This window comes from Arachis hypogaea, chromosome 14 (genome assembly GCF_003086295.3).
Source record: "Arachis hypogaea cultivar Tifrunner chromosome 14, arahy.Tifrunner.gnm2.J5K5, whole genome shotgun sequence".
NCBI classification, from domain to species: Eukaryota; Viridiplantae; Streptophyta; class Magnoliopsida; order Fabales; family Fabaceae; genus Arachis; species Arachis hypogaea.
The window spans coordinates 17224597-17244223 of record NC_092049.1 but is presented as its reverse complement, the minus strand read 5'-3'; the positions used below and the strand labels follow the sequence as shown (position 1 = coordinate 17244223).

Sequence of the window (19627 nt, the reverse complement as noted above, 5' to 3'; positions counted from 1 at the left end):
GTGCTCATTCCATACGAATATTTGTGTTTTTCAGATGCAGGTTGAGAGGCACCTCGCTAGACATCTGGAGTTCTCTACAGCAAAGTGGAACTTTCGGGAGTTGACATTTTGTTCTATTTTATTATATCTATATGTATAGACTCTCTGATAACCCTCTTTGTAGGGTTTATCTTGTGTTGAATTTAGAGCATTTTGATAACCTTTCCTCACATTTATTCAATGAAATAGCATGGTTTTGTGATTGTCTCCGTACTTGTGCTTAGATGTGAAAAATATGCTTTCTAAACCTTTAATTTGATAATTTTGATTCACCTTTGATTCCCACTAGATGCCTTGATGTGTTTGCTAGTGATTTCAGGTGAAAAAGAGCCAAGAATGGATCAAGGGAGTGAAAGGAAAGCATACAAAGTGGAGAAATCATGAAAAGTCAAAGATTTGAAAAGCCCATGGGCGCGCGCGCGCACTATACGCATTCACGCGGATTGCAAAATACCCCAGGGGCGCGTACGCATGTTGTGCGCGTACGCGCCAAAGGCCGCACGTGATTTTTTTAAGAGGATCACGTGTCTGGCGATTTTGGAGGGTTTCTAGCCCCATTTGGAGCTAAGTTTTTGGCGGGAAAAGACTAAAAAGACCAAGGAATGAAGGGGAAGGCATATGGATACACACACACATTAGGCTAGTTTAGTTTTAGTTTTAGAGAGAGAAGCTCTCACTTCTCTCTAGGATTAGGTTTAGTTCTTAGATCTAGGTTTTAATTCATGTTCCCTTCTACTTCTTCTTCTTAATCCTTTGTTGTTACATTGATCATTCTTCTATTGTTTGTTATATTTCCTTCTACTTTGTTTGTAGATCTACTTTTGTTCATTCTATTTTCTTTTAATGTAATTCGAGGTAATTCATGATAATTGTGTTCCTTTTGATTGTTGTTATTAATTTCTTGCAATAATTGTTGTTAGATTCATTTGTTGACGCCGATTTACTTAGCTTTTCTTTAGTTCCTTCCAAGTGTTTGATGAAATGCTTGGTTAGATTTTAGTATAGATTTTTATCACTCTTGTCCTAGGTGGAGTAATTAGTGACGCTTGAGTTGTCTAATTCCTTTGTTGATCGATAATTAGAAGTTTCTAATTGATTTGGATACCACTAACACTAGTCTTTCCCTTGGGAGTTGGCTAGGACTTGTGGAATCAAGTTGATTCATCCACTTGACTTTCCTCCATGGTTAGAGGTTAACTAAGTGGTAGCAATAAACAATTTTTGGTCACAATTGAGGAGGATAACTAAGATAGGACTTCTAGTTCTCATATCTTGCCAAGAGCCCTTTTAGTCATTAGTTTACTTTCATTGCCATTTATATTTCTTGTCTAAAATCTCAAAAAACCCCAAACATACCTCATAACCAATAACAAGACACTTCATTGCAATTCTTAGGGAGAACGACCCGAGGTTCAATACTTTGGTTTATAAATATAGGGGTTTGTACTAGTGACAAACAATCTTTTATGTATATATACTTTACTTTTGTACCTCATAGAGGTTTATGGAGAACTAGAGTTGCTTTTATGCATTTTGAGTTATGGATTTCTATATGTATGTATATAAATATTCTCTTGCCAGCCTTAGCTTCGCAGGTTGAGTTAAGAGCTTGGTTATCTTGTACCCTTGACCTTCTATTCTCACTTTCTATACATATGTTTATGTACCTCAGCTTTCTTCGTACACAAGTAACCTTATTTCCGGAGTGTTTCTCTTTTAATTTTGCAATATTTGCTTCACCTATTCTTCAAGGCTCCTCATATATTCCCTTCTTTCAATTATTATACATATGTATATTTTATTTTAGAGGTCGTAATACCACACCACCTTTGTTTTACAACTTAAGCATAAAACTCTGTGTGGTAGGGTGTTACACTAAACGCCAAGGCAGTAAGGTTGGTATCGTTGCTGTCTTCCTGGCGCTAAACGCCATGCTCGGCGTTTAGCACCCTTCTAGGCAGTGAGCTCGCACACGTTACGAGACACCTAGCGTTAAACGCCCAGGTCTACATTTAACGCCAGCTTGACAGAATGGCTGCATGCATTTCAAAGCACTTGGGCGCTAAACGCCAGCGCCAGCCCAACAGAAACAAAATTCTTCTTCTTTCTTCTGCACAGACTCTGTCAAACTGATCCAAACTTCACCTGAAATAATCAAAACACCAGAACGACTCAAAGTAGCATCTAAATAGGCTTCAAACACTAAAATATAAATAAAACTCAATAAATTCATATCTAAAATAATAATAAAAATAAAGAAAAGATGTTCACACATCAATATTTCATGATGAGTGTCCAAAATCGAAGAATTACTTTGACACAATCCATTAAAAGACCACATATAATGAAGTTCATATTAACTATAAATCACACTCAGCTCTTTAATTTTATTAGTTTTTATGAATCTCTAACACTTATTGGCTTAATAGACTAGTAACATGGTTGGGAGTCTTCACCAACATACAGAGAAGATGGTATATTGGCTTTAGATATTCTCTGTCTTCTTCACATTTCTGATTTCTTCGCATAGCTTTTTCTTTTATTGTAGTCTAAATTTTTTCTTTGTAATAAAATTTGTACTAGCATAATTTTGGATTTTGCATGTAGTACTCTTGAATTAGATTATTGTACTAGCATAATTTTGGTACATAATTGATCAATTGACATTGGTCCAAGTAACATAAATAACATCTAAATGGAAATGGAGAGAATATTATTGACTATTGATAACTTAATGTAACTCATCCAGTAGGTTGAAAATGACACCAAGTAGTGTTTCAATTAAGCTCTTTATTGTTCCTGCAAATTCTTCAACAATGTATACTATGCAAGAGTTGGAGGAGAAAGCACATCTGAATTGAACAAGTTGGAGGAGTAAGCACATCTGAATTGAACAGGTTGAAGATGAGCTTTCTATTTGGGATAGATTTTAGGCTTCAGGTTACTATAGAAACTTTTGGAAAATATTGTTGGCAATTGGAGAAATAAGCAATCCAAATTAAAAGGCCTACGCAGGCTTGTAGAATCAAACAAAACTGGTCAAAGTCAAACAACGATGATGCTACTTATGTTAACCAAAAACAACAAACAACACACTGCTATTTATTTTAGATAACACAAACTTTTTCTTTTTTCTTTTTATTTTAATGTTCTGTCAATATAATGTACCTCTCGCCATGCTTTTTGATTTAATTTGCATTCTGTTTCTATGACCAGGAATACGGATATGTCCTTAGTGACTATTGGGCCAACAATGACAAAGATTGTTCTGTGCAGAGTGTAAAGTTTCATGGCATGATGGAATGGAACGTGGTGAGTTTATGAGTTTGAATGAAAATGAAAGAGAGAAGGAAGATCTTATGGTGATGAATCTTGCAAAGGCTAAGAGATGGAGAAGGTGTTCTAAATGCAGAATTTATGTTGAAAAAAATCAGGGATGTTCACACATTTCTTGCAGGTTTGGTTAATTTATTTCTAATGAACAATTAGTCTCTTTTTTTTGGCACAATTGTATAACGTTAATGTTTCTCTTTTCTCTCGCTATGGCTCTATTTCTTTTAATTATGTTTATGTTCACAATTTATTGATTGATCATTCCTTAATGAAAAATCATGGTTCTGTTTTTCAGCTCATGTTTCTTGTACCATTATAATTTTTCTTTATAGTTTGAACTTAACTGATTATCAATATAATATCATTCCTAATGATGAACAATTAGATAAGGGATGTTCCTAATGTGAACTTGCCTAATTGTGATTATAGCATAGTCTTAATATCTTATTGATTAGGATTTAATTAATTAGGAGAATGCTGGAATATTTTGCTATAATGTCCATTTTTACTTGATAAAATCTCAATTCTAAGCTCTTTGGTTGGTGCTAATGATTTATATTATGTGAATTCAACCTAACCTAGTAGAAAGCTAGGTTCTGTTGTTTGATAAAATTGTTTTCTCTTTTTTTTGGAAGTATGACTTTGAAATTTCAATTTTTATAGTGGAAAGTCAACTTAGCATGCTTTGGAGAAAGAAGATATTTTAAAATTGGACAACCAGAAAGAATATACATAAAAAGAAACAAGATCATGATATTATGTTCTTTTTTTTACTTTCAAGGTATTAGCCAAGCTAGTTACTTCATTTTATGTATGAGATGAATGTGACACATTGCTAAAAATTGGAGCCAATCTAAATGAAGACATTTAGAATTAAAAAAATTATGTTGTATTTGATACTTTATTTATATTAGAGTTATTACTTTTGATTTTCAATACTAAAAAATTATATATTATGTTTAATAATTTATTTATAAATTACGTAATATTTTATTTATGGGTTATGATTTCTTGTTATTGTAAAATTTTAAACAAAAAAATTATTTGTTTAACACGGTAAAAACGACGGTTAAAACTATAAAATCTGCGAAATTAGTGAATAATTAGCTAATAAATTAATTATTAATCAAATAAATTAGAAAATAGAATTTTATGGTTTAGTGAGGTAGAACTAATTAAAATAAAAATTTTGACACTAATTTTAAAGAATTTGGCCTAAAATTGAGTTGAACGGATCGAACCGGACGAACCAAGCCCGTATTGTGTCCAAGGCCCACCCAAAACCCACTAACACTTATATCAGCCTTCTATTCCCTTCTTTAATGGAAAACACGCAGAAACTGAATTGGGGAAGGGAAGAACAATGAGCTCCAAACTTAACCCTTGTCTTGATTTCAATTCGTCGTAACTTTCAATCCGGAGCTCCGATCGCCGTATCGTTTGCGGCCACGCGTTCACTGTGACAAGTTCTATAACTCCCATCCAAAAATTTCATAGGTAAGCCTCAATTTCACTCTATGCATCTCATCCCTTATTTTCAAAAATTAATTGGGTTTAGTGTTGAAGAATTGTGTAATTTCGGTTCTTAAGACCAAATTGGCTTCGTGGACTTGTTGGCTCTTGTCCCAATTTCATGTTGGTAAGGTGAGACAACCCTAACCCTTGTAAAATTACTAAATTTGTGAACTATAAAATAATCCTAGTGTTGTTGTATGAAATTTAGATTGAATTGTGTACTTGGAAACAATTTGGTGATATTAGAGGCAAATTGGCGAAGTTGGGAGCTTTAGCATGAACTTTGGAGCTATGGATAATTGTTAACGGTGGACTCTTGAGTTGTTTCGGGATTAACAGAAAATCGTCCAAGGTATGGTTTCGGTTTCTCGTAACTAAAATATAATGTGGCATGAAAACTTAGGCTAGATGGCCATAAGATAGGTTGAAATGTATAATTATGTTAAATGCTTAGTAGAATTAATAAAAAATGTCGTATTGGATTGAGAATAGATTGGTGGTTGATTCTTGTGGTTAATGATTGATGAAGTGATGATTTGAATGAATAATGATGATTTTTGATAAGTGAATATGAGATTGAGTTAATTGTGATGTTATTGTTGGTTGAGATTGGTTATTATGTATGTGGTTAGTAGTTTTGGAGGTTATGATTGAGGCTCTTATGAATGATGCGTATGGCTTGTATATGATATTGAGATTGGTATGCATTATGATTATTAAGTTTGAGCATTGTTTGTACTTGAATTATTGAGTTGAGAGTGATGAGAGTGGAAGAGTGGAATAATAATGAAAATGAACTTGAATTTGATTGTAATATGCCTCCGGATAAGACACAATGGTGCTATCCACTTGCTCCGGGTAAGAGGCAAGAATGCCGGGTAAGATGCAGTGGTGTTATTCACTTGCTCCGAGTATGAATTGAGAATGAAGAGATGAAAGAATGAATTGTAATGATAATGATGTGTTTCTGTATGTGACTCCGGGTAAGATGCAGTGGTGTTATCCACTTGCTCCGGAAAAGTTCAAGGCTTCGGGTAAGATGCAAGGGCTGTGTTCTGTCACCGCTTGTTCCGGGTCAAGAACTGTAACACCGCCTGGGTAAGAGGTAGTGGTGAGGTTGTCCCCTGCTCTGGGTACGCGGGTAAGATGTAAGGGTTGCGGTGTTGTCCCACTTGCTCCGTGTTTGGTGTTCTGTCCAGGGTTAGCTACCGAACATGTCGGGTTTGGCTTTATAACCGACAGATGAGACTCATCGGCCATAGAGCAGGCATTCATCATATGTATTTGTCTGTTCTGTTTGAGTTTTCATTTCTTGGGATTTCCTAATTGATAATCTATGCTTACCTGCTATAATTGCTACCTGCCGTATTTGTATTCTACTTGTGTTTGCTTTGTCTGCTTTATTTGTCTGTGTAGTTCTACTAGTAATTTTGGAGGATTTTGGGAGGAAGGAGAAGAATTTCTGTAAAGGGGGTTTAGTTAGAGTTTGGCTAAGTTTAAAAACCTTAGAGGACCACCCGTTTATGGCTTTTGTCTTTGAATCTTTAAGTTTTAGAATCAAGAGCGTTGGAGTTCTAGGATTGCCTCTGGCATTTCCGGGACATTATATGTTAGTTATGTGGGAACCGTTACCATGTTGAGAACCTCTGGTTCTCACCCCATACATATTTTGTGGTTTTTGATGCAAGTTAAGTGGTACCTCACTAGGCGTCTGGACTTACTCTACAGCGAAGATGGGACTTTGGGCTTTTGTGTGTGTGTGTATATATATATATATATATATATATATATATATATATATATATATATATATATATATATATATATATATATGCTTAGACTTCTCCTTTTATATGTTTTACTTTTGTACCTCATAGAGGTTTATGGAGAACTAGGATTTCTTTTGAGTATTTTGGAACTCGGATTATATATATATGTAAATATTCTCCGGCCAACCTTATCTTCATAGGTTGAGACTGGAGTTTGAATATTTGTATCTTTTGACGCTCTTTTTTTCTTTTCATATATATATATATATATATATATATATATATATATATCTTACGTTTCTTCGTACACAAGTTTTCCGTTTACGTGAGCTTTATGACTTTACTTTACTCTTTTCTTCAAAGGCTCATAGATATAAAACTTTTTCAACTATATTATATATATAATTTTACTTTTAGATGTCGTAATACCTCGCGACCTCAGTTTTATGATTTAAGTATAAGACTCTGTGTAGTAGGGTGTTACAAAAACTACCTTTCTAAACGATAAAAAATGTCACTTTTACCCGGTAAAAACGACAGCTTGTAAACTGCCACTTTAAACAACATGAAACCCTATTTTAACACGGTAAAAACGGCGGTTTCAAACGCCGTCTTAACAAATAAAAATGCCACTATCAAGGTAAAAACAGTGGTTCAAAATGCCGTTTTAACCAACCAAAAATATTATTTTAACCCAGTAAAAACGACAGTTTCAAATGCCATTTTAACCAACCAAAAACGCCACTCTGCCAAGGTAAAAATGGCAGTTCGTAAATGCCATTTTAACCAACTAAAAATGCCATTTTTACACTAGAAATAACAAACTGCCGTTTTATATGAAAATAATGACGGTTTGAACCGCCATTTTAACCTATCGAAAAACTACCGTTTTAACGTAGGAAATTATGCCGGTTTTCTAAAAATTGCCGTAATAACCAGAATGGCGCCCACAATTATGTCACTTTCTAAAGTCCTGGTTATAATGGAGGTTCAAATTGTCGTAAATACCCAAAATAATCACCGTTTTAACCAAAATTTTTTGTAGTGTATATTTTTAAAAAATACTTTAGAAACTAAATATTGGTGTAGTTTTTTACAAACATGATTAGAATAATGAGACATTTTTATTTTTAAAATTTGATAATTTTATGCTAAGTAGATTTTTTTTTGCGATTTGTTTTTTGTTAATGTTCAAGAAAAAATGAAAAAAAATATCGAGATTGAATTTTTATCTAGTTTTATATGTATATTTTAAATATTTATCTAAATATTTTTACAAAATTTTAAATAAATATATTAATAATTTGTCAAATACAAAAATGATTTGTCAATTTTAAAAAAAAAAATATTTTTTCGTATTTTATAATATTTTAAAAATATTTTTATTGATATAAAAAATGGAAGATATTTCTCCAGTGAATTTTCCATAACAGGTTGCAAGCCCTTCCTTGCGCAAACTTGCATGGGCTGTACATTTTCAACAATTTGAATTGTGAATAATCAGCAAGGATTAACATTATATGGCTATATTTGCTGTTTGGTGATTTGATACATTAACAACATGGAACTTTCAAAGAGTTCAAAATCAAACCATGCACATGTACATGTACGTATATACATACTGGTACTTGCCAAGTATATACGGCATGCGATCACGCTATACCCGCTGTACTTTGCTTTTGCAGTTTTGCAAGTTGCAACCAACCATATTGAGTGTTGTCCTTTCTATGTTTCCCCACAATTTCATTTCACTTCAGAAAGGACCTCACTATTATCTCTTCTTATTTGTCGTCTTTTTTTTCTTATTATATGAAAAGATAGAAGGAAGTGAAAGGAACACTTTTTCTTTTTCCTTTTTAATTTTTTTTATTAATTATGTTCTCTAATAAGTAATATTTTTTATTCGACAATCAGCTAATAAATTGTAATTCAAAACTTGCACATCTAAACTATTAAAGAGTACAAAATCAAGTTTGCACATTTCTGTAATGGTCTCTAGAGTGTAGTGAAAACAGAAATCAAGAGTGTAAGAGAAGAGGACAGAGAGATGAACGAGGAAAACCGAATAATGTAGTGTTTGTTGAAAATGGCTTTAATTACCAAAATTTCAGAATTACAGCAGAGCAGGCTGTAGAGAAATAGAACATGGAGAGACACAAATTCAAGTATGGGTCCTTCGTTTCTCGATTTGGAGGCTGGATATTGTTTGACGGCGGTGGAACAAAGAGAGAACAGAAAAATGGGGAAACACGTGATCTGTTCTAATCTGAACAAAAGAATACTCACCACATAAAACATGAATATTGATAATAAATACTTATTTATTGGTTGTATTAACTCTAACTTAAACGCCATATTAAAAAATAGGCTGGGCTAATAATATGCTTCTATGTCTCAGAAGGGATAATTTACCTTGTATACTACAAGAGGTTTTGGCGCAATTGTCTTATTTGTCTATATATAATTATAGAAAAGCTCTACATGATCCATGTAAAAATTAGGGTTAAGTACTGAAATCGTTCCTAAGGTCTAGGGTGAAAATCAAAATCATCCCCGACCTTTTTTTGTTATTAAAATCATTCCCGACGTTACAAAACGTTATAAAATCGTCTTTTTTTACTTTAATTTCATTTTCTTGACCAAATTACCCTTAAAATTAATAAAAATAAAATAAAAAAAAAAAACCCAACACCCCCCCCCCCACAAACCCCCGGGCCCCATCCTGTTTCCGTGTCTCTCCCTCTCTTCCCTTTCATCTCCTTCTTCCTACTCCTCTTCGGAACCCTCCCTCCCAACCACAACCCCAATTCTTTCTCTCTTTCTCTCTTTTTCCGCCACCGTATCATCTCCGCCTCCACCTCCTTCTCTACCTTCTTCTCCCTTTCCATCACCAACCTCAACCCTTCCTCCATTAACGTTGGCTTCACCTTCCTCATCTCCTTCTCCACCTTCTTCTCCCTTTCCATCACCGACCTCAATCCTTACCCCTTGACGACAACCATGTCCTCTGACTCTTCTTCGGCGCTGACTCCTTCTCCGTCGCGCTCTTTCTCTCGCAGCGCCGGCATGCGTTCTTCCTCTCACAGCGCCACGCTTCCGTTCTGCCTTCTGTAGTGTTGCGCCTCCGTTCTGCCTTCTTGCCGTATCGCTCCTCCTTCCAGATTCAGATCTATTCTTCTTCCTGTTCTGCTTCTCTGATTTTTTATTTTGCTTCCTGGAGCTCACCACTTTTGATGGGATCGATGCGGGTAGGAGGAGTGAGGTCAGTTGTGAGAGATTGGGAAGGTGGAGAGCAGATGGTGGTGGGATCGATAGAAGCGTCTTCGAGTTTGTCGTCTTCAGCCTCGAATCCCTCTTCTTTTTGTTCTTCCTTTTTTTTATTTTTTTTTGAAGAACATAAACTGATAAATATCATTTTTTTTATTTTTTTTAATTTCTGTTGCTATTGAATTTGGATCTGGAGTTGCAGTTGATGATTGCTGAATTGTTGTTAAATTTAAAATTTTTGTCGATTTATTTTGTGGATGTTGTTGTTGATATTGTTCATTTTATTGTTGTTGTTGCTAAATGTGTCTTAATGTTGCTGAATTTGTTGGTTAATTTATTGTTGCTGTTGCTGAATTTAGTTTGTGGGTGGGTGATAGTGATTTAGAGAGAAGGAAAGTGTGATAGTTATGGAGGCAGTGGTGATGGCCACGAGAAAAAGAAGAGGGAGAGGGAGAGAGTTGCCTAAGGATGATGAAGATGATGCAGAAGTTATGGACAAAAGGTGATAAGGATGATGAAGATGATGCAGAACATGATGCGTAGGTGTGATAGTGAGGGAGTTACGGGAGGGGAGGGGAGGGGAGGGGAGGGGAAGGAGAGTTTGTTTTAATTTTTTAATATTATTTTTATTTATTTTTATTACTAATGAAGGGTAATATAGTAAAAAAATAAAATTGAAGTGGAAAAGGATGATTTTATAACATTTTGTAACGTTGAGGATGATTTTAATAACAAAAAAAGGTCGGGGACGATTTTGATTTTCACCCCAGACCTTAGGGACGATTTCAGTACTTAACCCTAAAAATTACATGGATGGTATCCAAGCAACTTTCAGTCCACGCCCGACTCCCCTGTTTGTTTTACACGCGCCTCTTATAACCTATATAACGAATCCTTATTTTACGTTATCAACGTTTCTCAATGTAAACCTTTTTACACAATGTAAACCTCTTTCGCATTTTTCTTCTTCTTCTTCTTCTTCAACCTAATTAAATTCGTTGTTCTCCTCTTTCGTATTTTTCTTCTCTGCATTATGGATCTGGATTGATTCAACGCAATTAGCTTCGTCGTTCATCTTCTTCTTCGTTTTCTTCTTTGATCTACACTTTTGAATTGAAACAATGCATGAATCAACTTCAAATCAGTTGAATGAGTGCAATTTTGATGATTTTTCTGAAACGCATCAATTTGATGAGGTTTGGATTATTGAATTCTGAATCGAATTTAATGGAATAAAATTGCTAATTTTATTTGAAGTGAATTGAATGGAATGAGGTTATCTACATCTGAATTGAATTGAATTGAATTGATAATATGTAACTGTGAGTAACTGTGAGTGTCAGTAACTGTGAGTAATTCTCAATATATGTGAGTAACTTTTCGGTTCGGTAAGTACTAAAGAAGTGGTTCATCACGTTCATGTTTTCGGTTTGGTCCGCAGAAAAAAGTCTAACAAAAATTAGACCAATATGTTCTGTTTTCTTCCCTAAGCACTATATAATTGTTTCACCGTAATTAAGATTTCGGTTCGCCATAATTAAGATTTCGGTTAACCATAAAATTCTCTCCATATATGCTGATCCTCGTACAGTTCTGCATACCAAACCGAACTTATAAGGTGTGGTGAACCGAAAACAATAACTACCAATAAAAAATCACATTCCAATATCAACTACCATGCACGAACTGTGATTGATTCAGTAGAGAATGAAAGCGGTTAGAGACGATGGATGGTGAGTAGCTCTGACTTGAGTGGTGTTGTGTATAAATATTATTAATATACAGGTTAGTGGATAATTTATGTGCCAAATATTAAATTGAGAAATTTTTATTTCAAATAAAAAAATATATTTTATATGTTGTTTCACCTACACCATATCTTATCAGGTCCAGTCACATACTAACACCATATATAAATTATTAGAGACACATTTTTTTAATGTTTATCAAAAATAAATATTTTTTTCGGTATATAAGAATAAAGTGATTATTATGGTATTTATAAGATAACGATTAATTTATTAAAACAAATTAAAAATTAATATTTAATTTAAAAAATATAAAATAAATAATTTTTAAATATTTAAAATTTATTATAAAAAATAAATTAGATTAAATTTAAATAGCAAGTAATAAGCACGTAAATTTTATCTAAGAATAAATAGTATTATGTCTATTTAGTTCACCATAATTAAGATTTTGGTTCACCATAATTAAAATTTCGGTTCACTATAATTAAGATTTTGGTTCATCATGAGTACTATGTTCGGTTCACTATGAGGGTTTAGCATTCAGGGTTCAAAGTTCAGTGTTCAGGGTTCGGGTTCAGGGTTTAGCGTTTAGGGTTTAGCGTTCAGGGTTCAGAGTTCAGAGTTCAGGGTTTAGGGTTTAGGGTTTAGGTTTTAGGGTGTAGGGTTTAGGGTTTAGGTTTTAGGGATTTAGAGATTTAAGGTTTATGGGTTCAGGGTTCAGAGTTCTGGTTTTAGTGTTTAGCGTTTAGGGTTTAGGGTTTAGGGTTTAGGGGTTTAATGTGTTTCTACCTTTCGGTTCGCTCAGTATATTAATTTCGGTTCACTATGTTCTTTTGGAGTTCGAATGTATTGGTAAATACAGTGATTGCAATCACTGAGAACCTGGAATAAAACAGCAGCCAGACAGTTTCAACATATATATAAATTAACATTTTAGATGAGTAATCCATCTTGAATCAAATATAAATATTAACAATTTATACATACGTTGATATTAAGAATAGATATATACATTAACATTGACATATATACATTTGAAAGAAGCATTGTTTGGCTCACCATGAGTACTATACAATTGTATTTGAAAGAAGCATTGTTTGGTTCACCATCTTGATTTTATATAATAGATTATGTTTCGTTCACTCAATACTATACAATTGTATTGTGTTCGGTTCACCATGAGTACTATGTTCAGTTCACCATGAGTACTGTGTTCGGTTTACCACGAGTACTGTGTTCGGTTCATTCTATAGAAAGCTGTTTGAATTTGATTTTATATAATGGATTATGTTTCATTCACTCAGTACTATACAATTGTATTGTGTTCGGTTCACCATGAGTACTATGTTCGGTTCACCATGAGTATTGTATTCGGTTCACCACGAATACTGTGTTCGGTTCATTCTGCATTATTCAAAATTCTTCTTCCTCACCTTCTACTGCTTCTTCACCAAAGAGAGAAGGAGAAAAAGACAAAAAAATACAGCAGCAACAACAACAAAAGAATGACGATAAGGAGAAAACACGTGAAGAAGAAGGAACACGAAAAAGGAGGAAAAGGAGGAGAAGGAGGAACGCGACGAAGAAAGTGAAGAAGAAGACACTTCGTGTGTAAACGAGTGTGAGAAGAAGAAGAAGAAGAAGAAGAAGAAGAAGAAGAAGAAGAAAAAGAAGAGAAGAAGAAGAAGAAGTGTGATGGAGAAGAGAAGAAGAAGAGAAGAAGCGTTTTGTGTGTGTTGAGCGCGTGTATTTCACGTTTCATTTAATGGTATTGGATTTTTTTGGTGTTGGGCCAACTTGGTTATATGGTTACATGGATGTGTAGCATCCTGATATAATTATATTTTGATGGACAAAAAAGACTCGTAGGTAATTGTTTTTCATATAAAATTAATAATAAAAAATTATTAAATAATTTAATATATTTAAAAGATGTTATATAATAATTTTTTGAGTAAAGTGTCGTTTTTGTCCCCGACATTTGGGGTAAGTCCCAAAATTGTCCCTAACGTTTCAATCGTCCTATTTAAATCCCTAACATTTCAAAATTGACTCAATGTTGTCCTGCCGTTAGGGATTCGTTAACAGAATTGGCGACAGGACAAAATTGAGACGATTTTAAAACATTAGGGACTTAAATATGACGAAAATGATGGGGACAAAAACGATACATAGAAATAAATTTTAATTTTATCCTTCAATAATATCAATATTTCACTGTATATAGTATTCAATTATTTTTTAATCACATCTAAGTAAATTACAGTTAATCACATTACTTTCATTCTAAATAAAGTAATTTTTTATAACTTTACTTTTAAAATAATGTAATTTTTTATAAATAAATCAATTTTACACTTTCATTTTAAATAATGTAATTTTACTTTAATTAATTAATCACATTACTTATAATTTTTTTTTTATAATTTTATACTTTTATTCTAAATAAATTAATTTTTTTATAATTTTACGCTTAAAGTAATGTTTTTTTTATAAATAAATAACTTTTACACTTTCATTCTAAATAATGTAATTTTATTTTCATTACTTAATCACATTACTTATATTTTTTTTATAATTTTACACTTTCATTCTAAATAAATTAATTTTTTTTATAATTTTACGCTTAAAGTAATGTAATTTTTATGAGTAAATAAATTTTATACTTTCATTTTAAAAAATATAAATTTACTTTCATTACTTGATCACATCACTTATCATTTTCTTATAATTTTACACTTTCATTCTAAATAAATTAATTTTTTTATAATTTTACACTTAATAATGTAATTTTTTTATAAATAAATAACTTTTACACTTTCACTCTAAATAATGTAATTTTACTTTCATTATTTAATCACATTACTTATATTTTTTATAATTTTACACTTTCATTCTAAATAAATTAATTTTTTATTATTTTACACTTAATATATTGTAATTTTTTTATAAATAAATAAATTTTATACTTTCATTTTAAATAATATAATTTTACTTTTATTACTTAATCACATTACTTATAAATTTTTTTATAATTTTACATTTTCATTCTAATCACATTATATTATTTATTTAGAATGAAAGTGTAAAATTATAAAAAAAATAAATTTATTTAGAATAAAAGTAATGTGATTAAGTGTAATTTACTTAGATGTGATTAATTAAAAAATAATTGAATACTATATACAGTAAAAAAATTGATATTATTGAAAGATAAAATTAAAATTTATTTCTATGTATCGTTTTTGTCCCAAATGTGTCCGTCCTATTTAAGTCTCTAACGTTTTAAAATCGTCTCAATTTTGTCCTGCCGTCAATTCTGTTAACGGATCCCTAACGGCAGGACAATATTGAGTCAATTTTAAAACATTAAAAACTTAAATAGGACGATTAAAACGTTAGAGACAACTTTAAGACTTACCCCAAAATGTTGAGGACAAAAACAATACTTTACTCTAATTTTTTATTATTAATTTTTTTGATAAATTCACAACAAAGCTGACTATTTTTCACAACTTTTATTATAGTGGTGACTACATCCGAACCAACATCCGTAATTATCACCTCCAATTTCTATCCCATTACCTAAAATGAACAACGAAAAAAAATCTAGGGCATTTTAACAACAAAAAAAAATAGATCTGGGAATGTAATGGGAAGAGACGTGGCTGAGCATGTCAATAGCGGTGAGAAGAATTAGCGCCAATAAATTAATGAAATTTTAATTTTAATTTTAATTTTAGAAATAAGTTAATTGGTGACAAATGTAATTTTTTTTTTTGCTTTAAATAAAGTTAGCAAAGGTTGTCACTGGTAATAATACATTATTATTATTATTATTATTATAAGTTGTCACTGGTAATAATACATTATTATTATTATTATTATTATTATTATTATTATTATTATTATTAAGAGTAAAAATTGTGTGTGAACTTATAAGTTGTTAGAAAAAAATAGAATATTAAGAAATTCATTAAAATAAGTTTTGTCATTAACTTCAGATCTTTGAAGAAAATATTAAATAAATTATTTAAGACTTAAAACACTAAAAATATAAATTCTTAAAAATTTATTAAATAGAATTCTTAATTTTTTTAGTTTTCTAACTTATTAAAATAACGACTTATAATATTTTATACTAATATCTAATTATATTTTTATATACATAAAGAAAAAAAATATTATTTTTAAATAACAAATATAAAAAATAATTATTTTTATTTGTGTAATAAATTTAACACTTAATTAAATGTAAAAGTATACACACTAAATTATTTAAATTTTAGATAACAAATGTTAAAATTAATTATTAATAAAGAATTAGACTTTTTTATATAAAAATAATAACTAAAAATTTTATTATTTAATTTTTTATCTACAGAGACTTTGATCTTCTTAGTTAAAAATTTTTATCAACTTACGACTTTTTTTTTGTAAAAATAGTTTGATTCTATAAATATTTTATGTCATGCATAATTTATATTTTTAGGACAAAGTAGATCATAATTTTAAAAAATTTATATTCTTATAATATTATTATGAATAAAAATACTAATTTAAAAACTAATTTAAAACTCAATCAAAGATTCAAAAGCTCAATTTAAAATTTTAATTAAAAAATATTTTCTTGCATATAAAAAAAGTGCATCACCATATTCTCCTAAATTTCACCCCAAAGTCCTAGTTTGGGGGCAGTACAAAAAATAATAACCCAAACAAAAAAACTTTATTAACCATAATTTCATCACAAATTTTTTGAAGGTCCTGTTTGTACTTTCTATTTTGTAGTTTGTACTATTAGCTCTACGACGAAACTCTTTTTTTTTTTTATTCGGACAGACTCTATGATGAAACACACGCCTTTGACGATTCTGGATTCAAGGTGGGACCCACAAGGCCTATGCTCTTGAGTATAACTTAGGTGTTTCTTTCACTTGCTCACATTTATCTCTCACACTAGTTTTGCTTCTCACGAGGCACGAACAGCAATTTATGTGCACCCTTTTTCTTCCCTATCTTCTCTAACAACAATCTTTATCTCTCTCTCTCTCTCTCTCTCTCTCTCTCATCTTTCTGAAAGATCAAAGATGTGCGGAGGTGCTATCATCTCAGACTTCATTGGTGTCAAGCGTGGCCGGAAATTGCTTTCTCAGGACTTGTGGGCTGAGCTTGATCCTTTCTCCGACTTCCTTGGTTTTGACGCCGCCACGGTCACCGCCAACAACTCCAACAACAAGGATCAGCCACTAATTCCTCAAATCCCAGATAACAACAACAACAACAACAAAGGTATCGCTTTTATGCTATGCTCTAGTTTTTCGTCGTATATGTTCCTTTGATTCGTATATAGCTTTCTTCATGGGGCCAATCACCTTTTCTTGGCTTTAATTCTTGAAATTATTTTTATTTGAACACCAAATATTACACTAAGAAAATCACGTGAGATTCATAATTATTATTCTCTTGGTTTTATACCTTCTTTTAGTACGTGTGTGATTTTTTTTTTTTTTTGGGCTAGAATGAGATCAAGAAATATTTTTTATTTTTTTAAAATATTTTTTAACATTAAGCAAAGTTAGATAAACGGCAAAAGTAAAACTTGTCCGGTTGCTAGATAATTCAGCATGATGGTGAGAACTCTATATATTTTCATCTTGTTTTTGTCTATCAGCTTTTTCGGGTTTGGTGAACTATATCTACCTTCGTAGATATAGGTATATATATATATTTTTTTTTGATAATCTAACGAAGATCTTTTAAATGTGTGTGAAGATGTTTTATTTTAATTATTGAATAGTAAATTATAGAATTTAATTTTTATATATTATAAAAATATTATTTTTATTTAAAATGTTACTAAATAAATAAATTATTTTTTTAAATAAAAGATATTGTAAAAGATATTTTTGATATTTTTGTTAGAGTAATTATTATTTTATTTTTTTTGGATTAACATTTTTTCTGTTTCTTTAACTTTTATCCTTTCTCTAACAACCCATATTCGTTTTCTTCACGTTTTTTCCTGCGATTGAAAAGTATGAATTTTATTTATTTCTTTTTTTCTTAATTTAAAAAAAAAGGAAGAAAAGGTGATATAACTGGAGTTTTCAACCTTTTATGAAATTAAAAAAATATAAAATATATGTACACAGTTAAATCTCAATTTCCTACTACAAAGAATAAAAAAGACAATAGCTCAATTGATTCTTATAAGTTCTTTGTAGACTGATGTTATAATCAAAGCCAAACGCACCTTCTTTTCATGAAAAATAGTCGCCATTAATTACGCACGAAAATAGTGCTAGCAACCGACATATGCATTAAAAACTTGAGATGATGAAAATTTTGTAACTTTCTTCAAAATAACAACAAAAGAAAATTACAAAGCTTTGTGTAGTTTAGTTATGTGAGGTAGGTGTCAATTCACTTCATGATAACGCACTAATTGTCTTGTTCATGTGGCAGTGATAGCATGTGACAAGGTACTAGGAAAGGAAAAAACGGTTGTTGGTGGTGGCGCAGAAGATAAGAAGACGAAAGGTCCCAATCCACGTCAGAGGGTCCGTAAGAACCTCTACAGAGGAATCAGGCAGAGGCCCTGGGGCAAGTGGGCTGCAGAGATAAGGGACCCACACAAAGGGGTCCGTGTCTGGCTCGGCACGTTCAACACTGCCGAAGAGGCCGCTAGAGCCTACGACGACGCTGCCAGACGCATCCGGGGCAACAAAGCCAAGCTTAATTTTCCGGATGCTTCTGACGACAACGTCGTTGTAGCCCCTCCATCGGCCAAGAAGCAGTGTCTTGGCAATGAGATGCTGTCTCAGGTCGAAATTCAGTCACTTGTGCCACCACTTATCTCTACCATGCAAACTGGCAGCGACAATGGAAGCATAGAAGGATTGGATTCTGACCTATCACAGCAGATCTCGGATCTTGAATGGTTTCTCGGATCGGAGAATGAGCAACCGTTGCAAATAGGTGGTGATGCCGTTTGGAACGACGTTAACAACTACAACGATAACAACAACAATATGGACCTGTGGATGCTGGACGACGTCGTTATGCCCAGCCGTTACATGGTGTAATAAGAAATTAATGGAAATTTTTGGGGCAAAATGGTCAGATGGAAAATGCAACACCAGTAGTGCTGCATGGATTTTACTAAAGCTTATTTATTAGTAGTAGTATTTCGTAGCTTCTTAAAGTGGAGATTATTGTATAAAACTATGTGAAAATTGTGTTGTTGATTTTCTGTTGGTGTCGTTATCTGTTTTTTTTTTTTTTTTCTGACGGTCAAATGATTTTCGTTTGGATTGTAGCGTGTAAACATTATATGGTGATGATTATGTATGTGTATAAATAAAAGAGAATTAAGTATAAGTAAACGGTGGAATTAGTTCTTGAAAGATTATATGTTTTTTAAATTGATTTTTAAAATTTTTTTAATTAAATTCGTTTTTTTATTTATTGATGATGTTAAAATTTGTTAATATGATATATTAAGTGATATTTTAATGCATTAAAGAGATTTAATTAATTATTAATATAATAAATTTATGAATTAAATAAAATAAAAATTTATATTGTAAAAAAAACTTGAGTCATTGAAATTTTTAATTTAAGTTAATTTTATTTAATTTTATAAATTAATTATATTAATAGTGAATTAAAATTTTTATATATGTATTAAAGTGTCACTTAATATATTATATTAATAAATTTTGATATCATCAACAAATATAATAATAAAAAAATTAATATAATTAATTTAAAATTTTTAAAAAATAAATTTAATTAAAAAATTTAAAAACTAAATTAAAGAATAAATAATTTTTAAAAATTAATTTGATCATTTATTGAATTAACTATTGGTAGGACTTGGGGATATGCATTCGGGTCGTGCATATTTAATTAAACTATATATTATTATGATATGATTAGTGTGCCGAT

General features: G+C 31.4%; 1 protein-coding gene and 2 long non-coding RNA genes across 4 annotated transcripts; all 3 read left to right on the top strand.

Annotated features, from left to right (window-relative positions):
• Window positions 1-2796: 2796 nt before the first annotated feature.
• Window positions 2797-3666, top strand: LOC140178826 (uncharacterized). Its single transcript, XR_011871758.1, has 2 exons — window positions 2797-2936; window positions 3256-3666. It is a non-coding gene; the product is annotated as an uncharacterized lncRNA (long non-coding RNA).
• Window positions 3667-4693: 1027 nt separating this feature from the next.
• LOC114925175 (uncharacterized) lies at window positions 4694-6264 on the top strand. 2 transcript variants are annotated; one of them, XR_003813843.2, is made up of 3 exons: window positions 4704-4869; window positions 4939-5016; window positions 5096-6264. It is a non-coding gene; the product is annotated as an uncharacterized lncRNA (long non-coding RNA). The 2 variants fall into 2 exon arrangements; XR_011870777.1 differs by lacking the exon at window positions 4939-5016 and having other exon boundaries at window positions 4694-4869; window positions 5096-5812.
• A 10063-nt stretch (window positions 6265-16327) lies between these two features.
• Window positions 16328-19083, top strand: LOC112741710 (ethylene-responsive transcription factor RAP2-3). Its single transcript, XM_025790795.3, has 2 exons — window positions 16328-16966; window positions 18143-19083. The coding sequence occupies exons 1-2, from the start codon at window positions 16765-16767 to the stop codon at window positions 18760-18762; spliced, it is 822 nt and encodes a 273-aa protein (XP_025646580.1). The 5' UTR covers window positions 16328-16764; the 3' UTR covers window positions 18763-19083.
• The last annotated feature ends 544 nt before the right edge of the window (window positions 19084-19627 follow it).

What these genes read in the sequence shown, in the direction of transcription:
- LOC112741710 (XM_025790795.3), top strand. Translation starts at nt 16,765, where the DNA reads ATGTGCGGAGGTGCTATCATCTCAGACTTCATTGGTGTCAAGCGTGGC. An exon ending in CAACAACAACAACAACAAAG is followed by an intron (nt 16,967 to 18,142) that starts GTATCGCTTTTA and finishes TTCATGTGGCAG; the next exon opens with TGATAGCATGTGACAAGGTA.